The sequence below is a fragment of the Rhinoraja longicauda genome, chromosome 43 (genome assembly GCF_053455715.1).
Source record: "Rhinoraja longicauda isolate Sanriku21f chromosome 43, sRhiLon1.1, whole genome shotgun sequence".
Lineage (NCBI taxonomy): Eukaryota > Metazoa > Chordata > Chondrichthyes > Rajiformes > Arhynchobatidae > Rhinoraja > Rhinoraja longicauda.
This window is the reverse complement of record NC_135995.1, coordinates 6,359,667-6,376,619: the sequence shown is the minus strand read 5'-3', so window position 1 is coordinate 6,376,619 and position 16,953 is coordinate 6,359,667. Positions and strand designations below refer to the sequence as shown.

Genomic DNA, 16,953 nt, shown 5'->3' with positions numbered 1-16,953 from the left:
TACAATGGCAGGAAGTCAAGGGACCTGAAATGAGATAAGAGGTAAGTTTCACCTTAAAAAGGAAGTGAGCACGAGACTTGACACGAGTGATTTTAATTTGACGAACCGCACTAAGGACAAGACGTGGACATGACATGACATGGGAATCTAAACACAGAACATTACACAAGACTAACAGATATGACGGGACATTACAGTTGCAGCCCGTGTTCGAGTCTCTAAAGGGGCTGCTCCCCAAGTTTTGGCTCCATTTTAGTCCTGTGCTCCTGATTTTTGGGCACCCGGTGCAGAGGGGGGGGGGGGGGGGGGGGGGGGAGGGTCAGGAGGGACGGTCGGGCCTCCCTTTTGGTCTGCTCCTGGGCCTGGCCAAATGGCCATTTGCGGGTCCAGGCAGCGGTTGTCGACGGCCGCACCGGGGTCGGCTGCCTGCCCCTTCCGGGCCAACGTCCGTGCCCGCGTGTCCCTGGCGAGGGAACACATGGTGTCCACGGGGCCGCTGGAGGCCTTCCGTGAACGCTGGTCGCCGCGGGACGTCGAGTGTATTATTGATAAAGTTGACGATGTATTAATTTGATGTTTGTTTGTTTGTAAACTGCCAATATCGGCAGCCTTTGATCGTGTTACCCTTTTGTATGTTTGTTTTGTATTCTGAATAAAAGCTTTTGTATATATTTTTTTAAGAGACCCGGGTTTGATCCTGACTACGGGTGCTGTCTGTACGGGGTTTATACGCTATCTCTGTGACCGCGTGGGTTTCCTCCCACTCCAAAAACGTGCAGGTTTGTAGGTTAATTGGCTGCAGTAAATTGCCCCTCATGGTGTAGGATAGTGCTTGTGTGTGGGGTGATACATGGTGATCGCTGGTCAGCGTGGACTCGTTGAGACAAAGGGCCTGTTTCCACGCTCCATCTCTAAAGCCTAAAATAAAGAATACTTAATTCCAGTGAAGTTTCCTATCAGTGCAAGACTAAACTGTTTAAATGTTGGGATAGTCCCTGCCTCAACTACCTCCTCTGGCAGCTTGTTCCACACATCCGTGGGCTGAATGGCCTAATTCTGCTCCTATCACTTATGACCTTCGTCAGCTTGACAGCAGCTGAATCCAATCCCCTCCATTAGAGTCGGAAGACGGGTCCCGACCTGAAACATTGCCTATCCATGTCCCCCACAGATGCTGCCTGACCCGCTGAGTTACTCCGGCGCTGTGTATTTTATTTGTAATCCAGCATCTGCAGTTCCTTGTGTCTCCCCTCCATTTCCTGACGCTGCCCTCGCCCTCCCTCCCGCCCGCACTCACTGGGGTCCCACACACACACGCACTCGTCGCCCACCGCGGGAACCTCACGGCGGCCGGAGGAGCAGGGACCACGTCACAAGCGCATTGGACACAGACTGGGGAAACAGCTTGCATGAGCCGCGTGTGTATTGATGCAGCGCTGCAGAGGGTGAAGCCGGCCGGCTGAACAAAGAGCATAAATACTGGACGGTGCATGTGTGCAGGCGCTGCAGCGGCAGGGGTGGAGAGCCGAGCGCTGGGAAGGTTTGGTGATGAGGCAGGAGGGAATTACACAGTGACCAGCGCCGTGCGTCCACTGAGCCGCTGCACTTCCCATCAGCAACAACAGGGAACATGATGCACGGAGCTCCCAGGAGTTGATGCAACCGCCATTAAAAATACTCCAATCACATTGATTCACAACACAATTACTTTAATAACATGAGAATAACATGAACAGATTTAGCCGGGACAACGCGGGTGCTGGTCAATCGCCTCACACAGAAATATTTTAAATACAACACAGAATAATACAAATTAAAACACATTTCGTGTCTCAAACCTCCGTTAAATAAATTACATCAACCAACACAACCAACGATTCAATTTACAAACTCACATTCTGCTTATACTTCGAACGACGCTTTAAATGTTCAGACTCCAGTGTCAGCATTTTACTGATCACCGCTTCAAGAAATCTCACAGGAATAAAGTGAAACCTGCAGGGACCAGCAGTTTGATCAAAGCAACCGGAGCAATGAGCCCACGGCACAGAACGGTTCTCCTGACTTGCGGCAACAATAAAAGTGGCTGATGTATCAATCGCCATGTTGATGAACTCAGTGCGAGAACCAGACTGCATCACAACAGCACAGTCAGAATATCCCAGTGGGGGCAGTCTATCCCAGTCGGAAGATGCAGTCTGGAGAGGGTCGGACATGCGGCAATGATACCCGTCCCTGGTCCCCAATTCACACAGGGAGTGGGAACCATGGACCCATCCCTTATACCCCAGACTTCTCCACACAAAGTATCACCATAAAGAGGGAAATACAGCAAGTGCCAATATTGATACTGACTGGAAACATAAATAATTACTCAACGTAATTCAAAAGGAAATAATTGAAATAATATAAAATAAAATAATATAAAGGAAATGATAACACTGACAATTGGTGAACTTTTATTGTTCTACACAGGCTCTCAGGTGAACAGTGAAAGCTGCTGTGTCCTTAAAAACATTCCCACACACGGGGCACGTTTCACGGCAGGTGTGAGCTTTCTGCTGAGAGAGATAAAAAAAAGCTCTTCCCACAGACAGAACATGTGGACGGCCTCTCTCCGGTGTGGGTCCGCTGGTGTAGATGGAGGTTCCCAGCCTGTGCAAAGCCCTTCCCACAGACAGAACATGCGTATGGCCTCTCTCCGGAGTGGGTCCGCTGGTGTAGATGGAGGTTCCCAGCCTGTGCAAAGCCCTTCCCACAGACAGAACATGCGTATGGCCTCTCTCCGGTGTGGGTCCGCTGGTGTAGATGGAGAGTCTCTGCCCGTGCAAAGCCCTTCCCACAGACAGAACATGTGTATGGCCTCTCATCCGATGTGGGTCCGCTGGTGTTTCCGGAGGTTCCCTGCCAGTGCAAAGCCCTTCCCACAGACAGAACATGTGTACGGCCTCTCTCCGGTGTGGGTCCGCTGGTGTCGGTGGAGGTGCCCTGCCTGTGCAAAGCCCTTCCCACAGACAGAACATGTGTACGGCCTCTCTCCGGTGTGGGTCCGCTGGTGTAGGTGGAGGCTCCCTGAGTATGCAAAGCTCTTCCCACAGACAGAACATGTGTACGGCCTCTCTCTGGTGTGGGTCCGCTGGTGTAGATGGAGTTGCCCTGCCTGTGTAAAGCTCTTCCCACAGACAGAACATGTGTACGGCCTCTCTCTGGTGTGGGTCCGCTGGTGTAGATGGAGAGTCACTGCCCGTGCAAAGCCCTTCCCACAGACAGAACATGTGTACGGCCTCTCTCCGGTGTGGGTCCGCTGGTGTTCATGGAGGTGCCCTGCCTGTGTAAAGCTCTTCCCACAGACAGAACATGTGTACGGCCTCTCTCCGGTGTGGGTCCGCTGGTGTAGGTGGAGAGTCCCTGCCTGTGCAAAGCCCTTCCCACAGACAGAACATGTGTACAGCCTCTCTCCAGTGTGGGTCCGCTGGTGTCGGTGGAGGTCCCCTGCCTGTGCAAAGCCCTTGCCACAGACAGAACATGTGTACGGCCTCTCTCCGGTGTGGGTCCGCTGGTGTCGGTGGAGAGTCCCTGTCCGTGCAAAGCCCTTCCCACAGACAGAACATGTGTACAGCCTCTCTCCGGTGTGGATCCGCTGGTGTTGGTGGAGAATCCATGCCCGCGTGAAACACTTCCCACATTCTGCACATTCATGCTGTCTCTCCGTTATTCGTCCTGGAATATCACTTGACTTCCCTATTGCCCTCCTTCCGTCAGATGGTGTGAGCGGACTCTGCTCACGTTTACTTTGTGGATCAGTGTCCACTCTGGGGGAAGAAGGTTGACCAGCTGGCGTTGGTCTGGTGGCTTCAGGATGCCTTCTTAAGTGCCTTGTAAGGTACTCCGCCGTGGTGAATGCTATAGTGCAGTGAGGGCAGGGATGACAGTCTCCTTGGGACACGCCATCTACCGCTGGAGAAGGAAACAGAAATGATCATTTTCAGCAAAAAAATCCACGCTCTGATTTGGAAGACAGATTAGTAAATGCTTCAGTGTTAACGGAGCTGCTCGGAGATGTTAATTGAAATAATTTACAGGCGTGACTAGTGAAAGATTGTGGGGAGGAGGGATTTATCAATCACCAGATGATTCTGATAAAGACTCGAGGGGGATGGATTCTGCCTTTGATATCCCCCAAGGAACAAGGTACACGTCAGTAAGTTTTTAAGAATTCTTCTAACCCAGTGTGATAATTGGTTTGTTAAAATGGGCAAGTGAAAAGCAAAGTGCAGATGTCAAATAACATCATGAGCTGGGAGTTGCTGAGGACGACAGCAGGGCAAAGGGGCTGACTGCATCTTTGTAAATGCTCAGTGATTCAGCGTGAGTTGCTCCAAGGATGTTTTGAATAAAATCAGTGCATCCACAAAGTTTTTGTGCTTCTGACATCTGCGACATCATTCAGCACAATTCTCTGCACTTCACTATTCTGCAAATTTCTCATCCTTGCTACAACTGCTGCTTTGTTTTTGATCATAGTTTCTGACGTGCCACTTTAAACACCCGTAATTATTTTACAGTAAATTAGTTAAAGTTTGATTGTGTTGAACAATCCCTGTTCCAGGCATACACTGGCCCTATCCCTGACCTCGATCTCCGGCACATTGACAAGTGCATCGGTACTACCTCCTGCACCCATCCAGAACTCATGGACTTCATTAACTTCACCACCAATTTCCATCCTTCACCACCAATTTCCATCCTGCACTCAAATTCACTTGGACCATCTTTGACACCACCCTCGCATTTCTTGATTTCAGTCTCCATCACAGGCTGACATCTATTACAAACCCACTGTCAGTCCACAACTACCTTGTCTACACTTCTTCCCACCCTGCTTCCTGCAAAGACTCCATCCCCTACTCCTAATTCCTTCGTCTACGCCACATCAAGAAGAGGGGTCCCCTACCAGGACATCTGACATGTCCTCATTCTTTAGGGAATGGAGGTTCCCCTCTCCCATCAGAGATGAGGCCTCACTCCTGTTTCCTCGGTACCCCACAGCTCTGCCTTCCTCCCCCTCTCCCCATTCGTAACAGAGACAGAGTCCCGCTAGTCCTTACCTTTCACCCCCATCAGCCCTCACATACAACACATAATCCTCCGACATTTTCGCCACCTCCAACGGTATCCCACCACTAGTCACGTCTTCCCATCTCCACCCCTTTCCGCCTTCCACAGAAACCGTTCCCACCGGCCCTTCCCACCCAAACCACCCCCTCCCCAGGTACCTTCCCCTGCAGGAGATGCAACATCTGCCCCAATACCTCCTCCTTCAAATCTGTCCAGGCACCCCAACAGTCCTTTCAGGTTGGGCAGAGGTTCACTTGCACCTCCTCCAACCTCATCTACTGTGTTCAAGATGTGGACTCTTATACATCGGCAAGACCAAACATAGACAGGGCAATCGTTTTGCTGAACACCTTCACGCAGTCCGCCTGAACCTACCTGATCTCCTGGTTGCTAAACACTTTAATTCTCCTACCCATTCCCACACTGACCTTTCTGTCCTAGGTCTCCGCCATTGTCAGAGTGAGGTTAAACGCAAATTGGAGGAACAGCATCTCATATTTTGCTTGGGCAGCTTGCAGCCCAGTGGTATGAATATTGATTTCTCGAACTTCAAGTAAACCCGGTATTCCCTTTCTCTCTATCCCTCCCCCACACAAGTCGCACCAGCTTCTTATTTTCACATAAACAGATAACAAAGGCCTGTTTCCCTTATTCACAAAATTCTGAAGTAACTCAGCAGGTCAGGCAGCATCTCAGGAGAGAAGGAATGGGTGGCGTTTCGGGTCGAGACCCTTCTTCAGGCTGATGTCAGGGGGGCTGGACAAAGGAAGGATATAAGTGGAGACAGGAAGATAGAGGAAGAACTGGGAAGGGAAAGGGGAAGAGAGGGACAGAGGAACTATCTAAAGTTGAGGTCAATGTTCATTCCGCTGGGCTGCAAGCTGCCCAAGCCAAATATGAGTTCCTGTTCCTCCAATTTCCGGTGGGCCTCACTATGGCACTGGAGGAGGCCCATGACAGAAAGATCATACTGGAAGTGGGAGGGGAAGTTGAAGTGCTCAGCCACCGGGAGATCAGGTTGGTTAAGGCGGACTGAGTGAAGGTGTTGAACAAAACGATCGCCGATGTAAAGAAATTGACATTTAGAGCAGCGGATGCAATGGATGAGGTTGGAGGAAGTGCAGGTGAACCTCTGCCTCACTTGGAAAGACTGTTTCGGTCCTTGGATGGAGTTGAGGGGGGAGGTAAAGGGACAGGTGTTGCATCTCCTGCGGTTGCAGAGGAAAACGCCTGGGGATGGGGTGGTTTGGGTAGGAAGGGACGAGTGGACCAGGGAGTTACGGAGGGAACGGTCTCTGCGGAACGCAGAAAGGGGATGGGATGGGAAGATGTGGCCAGTAGTGGGGTCCCGTTGGAGGTGACGGAAATGTTGGAGGATGATTTGTTGGATACTCTGGCTGATAGGGTGGAAGGTGAGAATGAGGGGGATTCTGTCCTTGTTACGAATGGGGTGAGGGGGAGCAAGAGCGGAGCTGCGGGATACAGAAGAGGCCCTAGAGAGTGCCTCATCTATAATGGAAGAGGGGAAGCCCCGTTTCCTGAAGAATGAGGACATCTCTGATGTCCTAGTGTGAAACACCTCATCCCGGGCGCAGATGCAGCGTAGACGGAGGAATTGGGAGTAGGGGGATAGACCTTTTGCAGGAGACAGGGTGGGATGAAGTGTAGTCCAGATAGCTGTGCGAGTCAGTGGGTTTATAGTAGATGTCAGTCACTAGTCTGTCTCCTGTGATGGAGATGGTGAGGTCCAGAAACGGTAGGGAGATGTCGGAGATAGTCCAGAAATGGTAGGTTTCCTTTATTATTTTTACTTTTTTGCATATCTTTCATTCATTGTTCTTTATCTCTCCACATCGTTGTTTAATATCTCTCGTTTCCCTCTTCCCTAACTAGTCGGAAGGGTCTCGACCCAAAACATCACCCATCCCTTCTCTCACGAGATGCTGCCTGTACCGCTGAGTAAATCCAGCATTTTGTGTCTATCTGCAGCATCTGCAGTTCCTTCCCACACAATTAAAGTTGCCTGCAGTTCCCCGATTTGTGCAGAATCCTCACGTTTTGGGTCTTGGTTTGACATCCACATTGTGGTCCATGTGATTCCCAGCTCCTTGGCATAGTCATCACCGTACCAGACCAGCAACTCGCAGTGAGGAGGAACCGGCTTGCAGGTCCTGTAGTAAATGTTGCCCCGGTGCTGGAAGGCAACAAGGTTCTGTTCCTCCTCCTTTCTGGCACAGTTCACAAATCTGCAACACAACAAGCACAGATAGAAGGTACAACAGTCACTTAAAATTATAAGTGAACACAGAACGTAAAGTATATCAGCAAAGTCTGTTGAATGGGAGATGTCCCCAGCCATGGTCCAAATTCAATCTGAAATATTGTACACCCTTTGTCAGCACACTGCTGAAGGAAACTTGAACTTTGTTTCTCTTCCCACAGATGCGGCCTGACCTACGCAGTATTTCCAGTCTTTTCTGTTTTTATGTCTACCTGGTATTACTGTTGTTGGTATTGTATTGATTACTTTCTATTTATCTGCATGTTATTGCGTTAACAGACTTGTTAAGCTGCAGGAAGTTAGAATTTCATTGTGGAACAATTAAACACTGTTGACCCTGGCTGTGTTATTTACAGGGAGGCAAAGACAGAGCAGCTGTGATGCAGCGTGCTGTGAATTGAGTTATTCTTCTCTTGGAATATTGGTTTCACGGAGATACCACAGATTTTAACATCAAGACCTGATTTTAAACTGTGGCATCAGTCTCCCAGTCACAGATCAAGACATGACAGGCTGAATATTTGATGCAAAGTTTTGCAGCATCAGGTGACATTCCAAGAGCACGAGGCTTGAGATAGGAATTGTGGGTTATGGAGTGATCCAAGGAGAAAGGCTGGTTTAGGCAAGGAAAGCATCGCCCAGACAGAATGCTGAATCTTTCTGGATTAATGAGTAAAATGGACCATTTCCCTTCCCCGAGTCATGTATTTCCCATTCATCCCCTCTTTTAAACTAAATAGTGGGGGGAGGGGGATGTCAAATGGGATAAACAAAGATGGAGTTGAAGGGAAAGAGAGTATAGGAAAAGTTAAGACCCCAGAATTAACGGGACAGAAAGCTCACAAAAGGATAGGAGAGAATGGCCAAGTGTAATAGGAATCGATGTGAAAGGTGAGATGAGTAATGGATTAAAAGTGTTATATAAGAATGTGCAAAGTATAAGAAGTAAAGAGGATGAGCTTGAGGCTCAGTTAGAGATTGGTAGATATGACATTGTGGGGATTACAGAGACATGGCTGCAGTAGGATCGCGACTGGGAACTGAATATTCAGGGTTATACGTCCTATAGAAAGGACAGGCAGGTGGGCAGAGGAGGTGGGGTAGCTCTGTTGGGAAGGGATGAAATTCAGTCCTTTTTGAGAGATGACATAGGGTCTGACGATATAGAGTCACTGTGGATAGAGTTGAGGAATTGTAAAGGTAAGAAGACACTAATGGGAGTTATGTACAGACCCCCAAACAATAGCGTAGATATAGGGTTTAAGTTGCAACAGGAGTTAAAACTGGCATGTAACAAAGGTTTGTGGTTATGGGAGATTTCAATATGTAGGCAGACAATAGACAATAGGTGCAGGATGAGGCTAGTCTGCCCTTCGAGCCAGCACCGCCATTCAATGTGATCATGGCTGATCATTCTCAATCAGTACCCCGTTCCTGCCTTCTCCCCATACCCCCTGACTCCGCTATCCTTAAGAGCTCTATCTAGCTCTCTCTTGAATGCATTCAGAGCATTGGCCTCCACTACCTTCTGAGGCAGAGAATTTCACAGATTTACAACTCTCTGACTGAAAATGTTTTTCCTCATCTCAGTTCTAAATGGCCTACCCCTTATTCTTAAACTGTGGCCTCTTGTTCTGGACTCCCCCAACATTGGGAACATGTTTCCTGCCTCTAACGTGTCCAACCCCTTAATAATCTTATACGTTTCGATAAGACCTCCTCTCATCCTTCTAAATTCCAGTGTATACAAGCCTAGTCGATCCAGTCTTTCAACATACGACAGTCCCGCCATTCCGGGAATTAACCTAGTAAATCTCGCTGCACGCCCTCAATAGCAAGAATATCCTTCCTCAAATTTGGAGACCAAAACTGCACCCAGTACTCTAGGTGCGGTCTCACTAGGGCCCTGTACAACTAGAGACGGACCTCTTTGCTCCTTTTCCTCAACTCCTCTTGTTATGCAGGCCAACATTCCATTGGCTTTCTTCACTGCCTGCTGTACCTGCATGCTTCCTTTCAGTGACTGATGCACTAGGACACCCAGATCTCGTTGTACGTCCCCTTTTGCTAACTTGACACCATTCAGATAATACTCTGCCTTCCTATTCTTACCACCAACGTGGATAACCTCACACTTATCCACATTAAACTACATCTGCCATGCATCCACCCACTCACACAACCTGTCCAAGTCACCCTGCAACCTCATGGCACCTTCCACACAGTTCACAGTTCACAGGGAGACAGGGAAAATCAGGTTGGTTCTGGACCCCAAGAAAGGGAGTTTGCAGTGTGCCTTCGAGATGGATTCTTAGAGCAGTTTGTACTCCAGCCTACCAGAGAGATGGCAATTCTGGATTCAGTGTTGTCCAACAAACCAGATTTAATAAGGGAACTCGAGGAAAAGGAACCGCTTGGAGGTAGTGACCATAATATGAATAGTTTTAATCTGCAATTTGAGAGGGAGAAGGTTAAATCAGAAATGTCAGTGTTGCAGTTGAACAAAGGGGACTATGAAGGCATGATAGAGGAGCTGGCCAAGGTCGACTGGAAAAGGATCCTAGCAGAAATGTCGGTGGAACAGCAATGGCAGGAATTTCTGGGCATAATCCAGAAGATGCAGGATCATTTCTTTCCAAAGAGGAAGAAAGATTCTAAGGGGAGTAAGCCAGAGGATTGGGGAACTTTCAAAGGACAACAGAAGGTAACAAAAAGGGCAATACGGGCTGAAAAGATGAAGTACGAGGGGAAGCTGGCCAGGAATATAAAGAAGGACAGTAAAAGCTTCTTTCAGTCTGTTAAGAGAAAGAGATTAGTTGGGACAAATGTGGGTCCGTTGAAGGCAGAAACGGGTGAAATTATTGTGGGTAACAAGGAAATGGTGGAAGAGTTGAACAGGTACTTCGGATATGTCTTCACTAAGGAAGACACAAACAATCTCCCACATGTACTAGAGGACAGAGGATCTAGGGAGACAGAGGAACTGAAAGAAATTTGCATTAGGCGAGAAATAGTATTGCGTAGACTGATGGGACTGAAGGTTGATAAATCCCCAGGGCATGATGGTCTGCATCCCAGGGTATTCAAGGAGGTGGCTCGAGAAATCGTGGACGTATTGGTGATCATTTTCCAATGTTCAATAGATTCACGATCAGTTCCTGTGGATTGGAGGGTCGCGAATGTTATCCCACTTTTCAAGAAAGGAGCGGGAGAGAAAACGGGGAATTATAGACCAGTTAGCCTGACATCGGTGGTGGGGAAAATGCTTGAGTCAATTATTAAAGAGGCAATAACGGCACATTTGACAATAATGGCAGTAAAAGGATAAGTCCAAGTCAGCATGGATTTATGAAGGGGAAATCTTGCTTGACTAATCTTCTGGAATTCTTTGATGTGACAAGTAAAATGGATGAAGGAGAGCCAGTGGATGTAGTGTATGTAGGCTTTCAGAAAGGTCCCACACGGGAGGTTGGTGAGCAAAATTAGAGCACACAGTATTGGGGGTAGGGTACTGACATGGATAGAGAATTGGAAGGCAGACAGGAAGCAAAGAGTAGGAATAAACGGGTCCTTTTCGGAATGGCAGGCAGTTGCGAGTGGAGTGCCGCAAGGCTCAGTGTTGGGGCCGCAACTATTCACCGTATAAATTAATGGTTTGGATGATGGAATTACAAGTAACACTAGCAAGTTTACAGATGACACAAAGCATGGTGGGAAAAACAAGGAGGCAGATTATTATCTCAATGGTGTCAGATTAGATAAAGGGGAAGTGCAGCGAGACCTGGGTGTCTTAGTACACCAGGGTCTGAAAGTAAGTGTGCAGGTACAGCAAGCAGTGATGAAAGCCAATGGCATGTTGGTCTTCATAACGAGAAGATTTAAGTATAGGAGCAAAGAGGTCCTTCTGCAGTTGTATAGGGCCCTGGTAAAACCACATCTGGAGTATTATGTGCAGTTTTGGTCTCCTAATTTGAGGAAGGATGTCCTTGCTATTGAGGCAGCGGAGCGTAGATTCACCAGGTTAATAGAATAGAATAGTTCCTTTATTGTCATTGTAACATGAGCCATGTACAACGAAATTGTAAAATGTCAGCCAGTCAGTGCACCATTCAAACATTTCTAAAAGCTAACGATACATACAAGGTAAAATATTTTAAAACAGATAAACAACTAAAATAAATATCATGAAAATAGCACGCATAAACACCCAACCCTACATCCTTCTGTCGATTTCACAGTCTCTTATTATGTATCGCCCCTGCGTTCCTTGGCGGCTACATTTAGTGCCTTTATAGCAGTGGGGTAAAAACTATTTTTAAATCTGTTTGTCCTTGTCCTTGTAGATCTGTACCGTCTGCCTGACGGTAACAGTTCAAACAGGGAGTGTCCGGGGTGGGAAATGTCCTTTATAATACTCTGGGATTTTTTGATGCAGCGGGAACTGTGTAAGTCCTCCAAGGTAAGTAGAGGGCAGCCGACAATCCTCTGGGCGTTGTCAATGGCCCTCTGGAGCGCTTTCCTCTGAGCCGCTGTGCAGCTGGTGTACCATACGCATACACAGTATGTTAGGATGCTCTCAATGTAGCACCGATAAAAGGACAACAGCAGTCTCTGAGTGATGTTATTCTTCCTGAGCACCCTCAGGAAGTGCAGTCTCTGCTGGACCTTTTTCAGCAGCGCAGAGGTGTTCACGCTCCACGTCAGGTCCTCCTCAATATGGATTCCCAGGAAGCGGAAATCCGCCACCCTCTCCACACATTCCCCTCTGATAGATAATGGTACCATGTCCGTTTTATTCTTTCTAAAGTCTATTATTATTTCCTTTGTCTTTAAGGTGTTGAGGAGCAGGTTATTTTCTCCACACCACACTGTCAGCTGCTCCGCCTCATCCCGGTAGGCGTACTCGTCCCCCCCGGTGATGAGTCCCACCACCGTAGTGTCATCCGCAAATTTGACAATGGTGTTACTGTGGTGGGCGGGGGTGCAGTCATGTGTATAGATGGTGTAGAGCAGGGGGCTCAGCACGCAGCCCTGTGGAGAGCCGGTACTGAGGCTGAGGGCCGTGGATGTGTGATGGCCCACTCTGACTCTCTGGCTGCGAGCTGACAGGAAGCTATTTATCCACATGCAGGTGGAGTGTGGAAGTCCCAAGTCCCCCAGTTTGTCCACCAGTTTATGGGGAAGGATTGTATTAAAGGCAGAGCTGTAGTCCACAAAGAGCATCCGCACATAGCTCCCCGGCTGCTCCAGGTGGAACAGTGCAGCATGGAGGGCTGTGGCTATAGCGTCCTCTGTGGATCTATTCGCTCTGTACGCAAACTGGTGGGGGTCAAAGCTTCGGGGCAGGAGTGATGTGATATGACCCCGGACCAGTTTTTCAAAACACTTCATCACCACTGGTGTGAGTGCGACTGGCCGGTAGTCGTTGAGGCTGGAAATGTGGGGTTTTTTGGGCAAGGGGACTATGATTGCGGACTTCAGACAGGATGGAACAGTGGACTGGGCCAGAGACTGGTTGAAAATCCTCGTACAGACTCCAGCCAGCTGGTCAGCGCAGTCCTTCAGCACGCGTCCAGAGACGCCGTCGGGTCCAGTAGCCTTCCTTGGATTGATGGCCCGCAGCGTGCGCCTCACCTCATGCTCCTCTATCTTGAGGGTTAGGCTGCTGTGGACCATGTGGTGTGATATGGCTGTCTCGGGTGGCTCCACTTCAAAGCGAGCAAAGAAGAGGTTCAGCTCCTCTGCCAACGAGGCGTCACCTTCAGCAGCTCCAAGGTTGGTCTTATAGTTGGTTAGATACTGGATCCCCTGCCACACCTGCCTGCTGTTGTTACTGTCCAGGTGGTCCTCTATCTTCCTCCTGTAGTCTAATTTGGCCTCTCTGATGCCTCTCTTCAGGTTAGCTCGGGCCATGCTGTATAAAGCCCTATCGCCAGACCTAAAAGCAGTGTTCCTCTCTTTTAACAGCCGCTGGACCTCCCGGGTCATCCAGGGCTTCTGGTTGGGGTAGACCCGGATGCGTTTGTCCACTGTGACAGTGTCCATGCAGTTTTTAATGTAACATAGTACACTGTCTGTGAACACCTCCAGGTCCCGGTGTTCAAACACATCCCAGTTGGTCCTGTCGAAGCAGTCCTGCAGCTGCTGAGATGCACCATCAGGCCAAGTTGTGATGGTCTTTGTGATGGTAGGAGCGGTTTTCCTGAGGGGGGCATATGCAGGAATTAAAAACAGGGACATATGGTCCGACTGACCCAGGTGTGGTAGTTGTCTAGCCCTGTAGCCCAGCTTGATGTTGGAGTAGACCTTGTCCAGTGTGTTAGCTCCTCTTGTAGCACATTTAACATGCTGATAGAATTTGGGGAGCATTTTCTTCAAGTCCGCGTGGTTAAAGTCCCCTGCTATGATGTGAACACCGTCAGGATATATGCTCTGTTGACTGCTAGTGCTACCATACAAATATCCGATAGCCGAGTTAGCATTAGCATCCGGTGGTATGTACACAGCAGTTATCATGACAACAGTAAACTCTCTAGGGAGATAAATGGGCCTGCATTTAACAGTCACATACTCCAGGTCCGGGGAGCAGTGACTGTCTACAATCACTGTGTTTGTACACCAGGTGTTGTTCACGTACACACAGAGCCCTCCACCCCTGCTGGGATGGCGGGACTGTCATATGAGGAAAGATTGGAAAGATTGGACCTGTATTCACTGGAGTTTAGAAAGATTAGAGGGGATCTTATAGAGATGTATAAAATTATAAAAGGACTGTACAAGTTAGATACAGGAAAAATGTTCCCAATGTTGGGGGTGTCCAGAACCAGGGACTACAATCTTTGAAATAGACAATAGACAATAGGTGCAGGAGTAGGCCATTCAGCCCTTCGAGCCAGCACCGCCATTCAATGCGATCATGGCTGATCACTCTCAATCAGTACCCCGTTCCTGCCTTCTCCCTCACTCCGCTATCCTTAAGAGCTCTATCCAGCTCTCTCTTGAAAGCATCCAACGAACTGGCCTCCACTGCCTTCTGAGGCAGAGAATTCCACACCTTCACCACTCTCTGACTGAAAAAGTTCTTCCTCATCTCCGTTCTAAATAAGGAGAGGCCATTTAAAACTGAGGTGAGAAGTAGCATTTTCACCCTGAGAGTTGTGAATTTGTGGAATTCTCCGACACAGAAGGCAGTGGAGGCCAATTCACTGGATGAATTTAAAAGAGTCAGATAGAGCTCTTGGGACTAGTGGAATCAAGGGATATGGGGAGAAGGCAGGCACAGGTTACTGATTGTGGATGATGAGCCATGATCACAGTACATGGCGGTGCCGGCTCAAAGGGCCTCCTCCTGCACCTATTTTCTGTTTCATTCCCCTCACTTGCCCACCTTTGTCCCACTCACACCTCTCTTTTCCAGCTTTATTCCCTTGTACTCCATCAGTCTGAAAAAAAGTCCCACCCGAAACGTTGTCTGTCGATTCCCTGCACAGATGCTGCCTGACCCACTGAGTTCCTCTCACACTTTGCTTTTACTCCAAGATTCCAGCATCTGCAGTCTCTTGTGTCTCCTTTCTGAAATAACCCAGTTATTGCTTATTATTATGATAAGCATTAGTCTCTCCTTACCTCATCCAGTTTGATTTAGATTCATCCTGTGCATCAATGTATTCAGTGTCATTGTTTGCCTTACTGATCTATAAAAGAGATATTTAGTTTAAAAAAACCACATTGATAAAGAAAACAAACGTGAAGCTTACAGTTCCCAGTTCCCTTCAACTAACTACCACTTCACCTATTTTACTTGATTATATTTTTATATCAGATCACTCGAAAATTCCTGCGAATTAAATCACATGGCAAAGAAACCCCAAGAATATAATAAACATTTTGCACAATTTCAAGGAGCTTTGTCGGGTTGTAATAGTTTCTTTAATTTTGGTAATGTCACTGTGCTAATGATTTCTGATTAGTCAGAAACGTTCAATGTATTCTCAAACAAGGAGGTCGGACATCAGGGTGAAAGAGGGGCAGCAGAGCAGGAAGGAGATGGGGCACTGAGTCAGCTCAGAGATTGGGTGAGGGAGAGGGATGCCAGTCTGAGCAGTGAAGTGGGAATCACTGGAACAGAAGTGAAAGACAAAGAGCACAGACCCTTCAGTCTCTATTCACATTGACAACCAAATTAAAATGGAAACATGTAATTAAGAATCTAAGTTACAGAAATTATTTTCAGTTAGCTTCAAACTAATTCAGCTACAAAAAATTTGTAATAAAAACAGAGAATTCAGGAGAATTCGTGGAGGATAAAACACAGCTCACATTTCAGGATGATGACCTTTCTTCAACAAATGTTATCAAACCTGCTGAGCATTTTCCATGATGAACTATTGGAACCACTTACCGCCCATGAATACCCACTGATAGCAGCTTCTTTTTCATTTGAAACTTCTCCTTCATAGGGTCCAAAATGAATGTCCCTGGGAATAACCTTCCCTTCATTCCAGACGCCAAGATCGGCTTTACGAATTTTGGACGTGGCAATGCTGAGGCCCTCTGGTAGAGTTAAATGAGCTCTATCGGGGCGATTGCAATCAATGACAGTGTCCTTCATGAAGATTGGTGGGCCATGCACAGGGCATTCTTCTATAAAAAATCTCTCACAGGCTTCACAAACTAAAACGGAAAATATAAAATTAAGAACTGATCAGGGTGTTGGCGTTATTGAAAATGGCTGCACTTGGTACTGAAAATGCTTGTTGATCCACAAAAGATGTTATCTTATTAAAAGTATTTCAGAATATAATACGACCATGATGTAGATGTTGTGCAGGAGATCTTGGAAAAATTACTCTTTCCAAAATTACTCTTCTGAGGAAGCATTGAAAATGTGAGAGATTAATAGTGGCCGATTTGTGAAGAATCCCTTTGTGATGTTTGTCCCCCATGAATATCTTTGGGGTAAGATGCCACTATTAAATTCAAAATGGCTGCTGTGTTGAACTGTATGGATATTTATAAACATCAAGAGAAAAATCATGACCATGGAATATAATTTTGCATTTAGTAATAACAAGCATGATGTAATGCAGAGTATGTTTAACGGTAACAGTGTTGTAGTGCATGGAGTCAACTCCAAGAAAAGTGTTTTGAAGGATAAAAGTAAGTCTATTATGTGAACTTTTGAAGCATTTGTAACAAGGCAGATGAATTAAGACCATTGACATAGGTGCAGGAGTAAGCCATTCAGCCCTTCGAGCCAGCACCACCATTCAATGTGATCATGGCTAATCATCCACAATCAGTTCCCTGTTCCTGCCTTCTCCCCATATCCCTCGATTCCACTAGCCACAAGAGCTCTATCTAACTCTCTTTTGAATGCAGCCACTGAATTGGCCTCCACTGCCTTCTGAGGCAGAGAATTCCACAAATTCACAACTCTCTGGGTGAAAATGTTTTTCCTCATCTCGGTTCTAAATGGCCTACCCCTTATTCTTAAACTGTGGTCCCTGGTTTTGGACACCCCCAACATCATAGAAACATCTAAAATAGGTGCA

The 16,953-nt window shown here is 47.4% G+C and overlaps 2 protein-coding genes across 2 annotated transcripts in view; both read right to left on the bottom strand.

Annotated features, from left to right (window-relative positions):
* The window catches only part of LOC144612204 (myelin-associated glycoprotein-like), a 760,913-nt gene that overhangs the window by 351,210 nt on the left and 392,750 nt on the right, over window positions 1-16,953 (bottom strand).
* On the bottom strand, window positions 1,689-15,577 carry LOC144612084 (uncharacterized). Its single transcript, XM_078431640.1, is given in 4 exon segments — window positions 1,689-2,874; window positions 2,876-3,957; window positions 7,174-7,364; window positions 15,026-15,577. Coding segments are annotated over 4 exon segments (1,614 nt in total). The 5' UTR covers window positions 15,031-15,577; the 3' UTR covers window positions 1,689-2,538.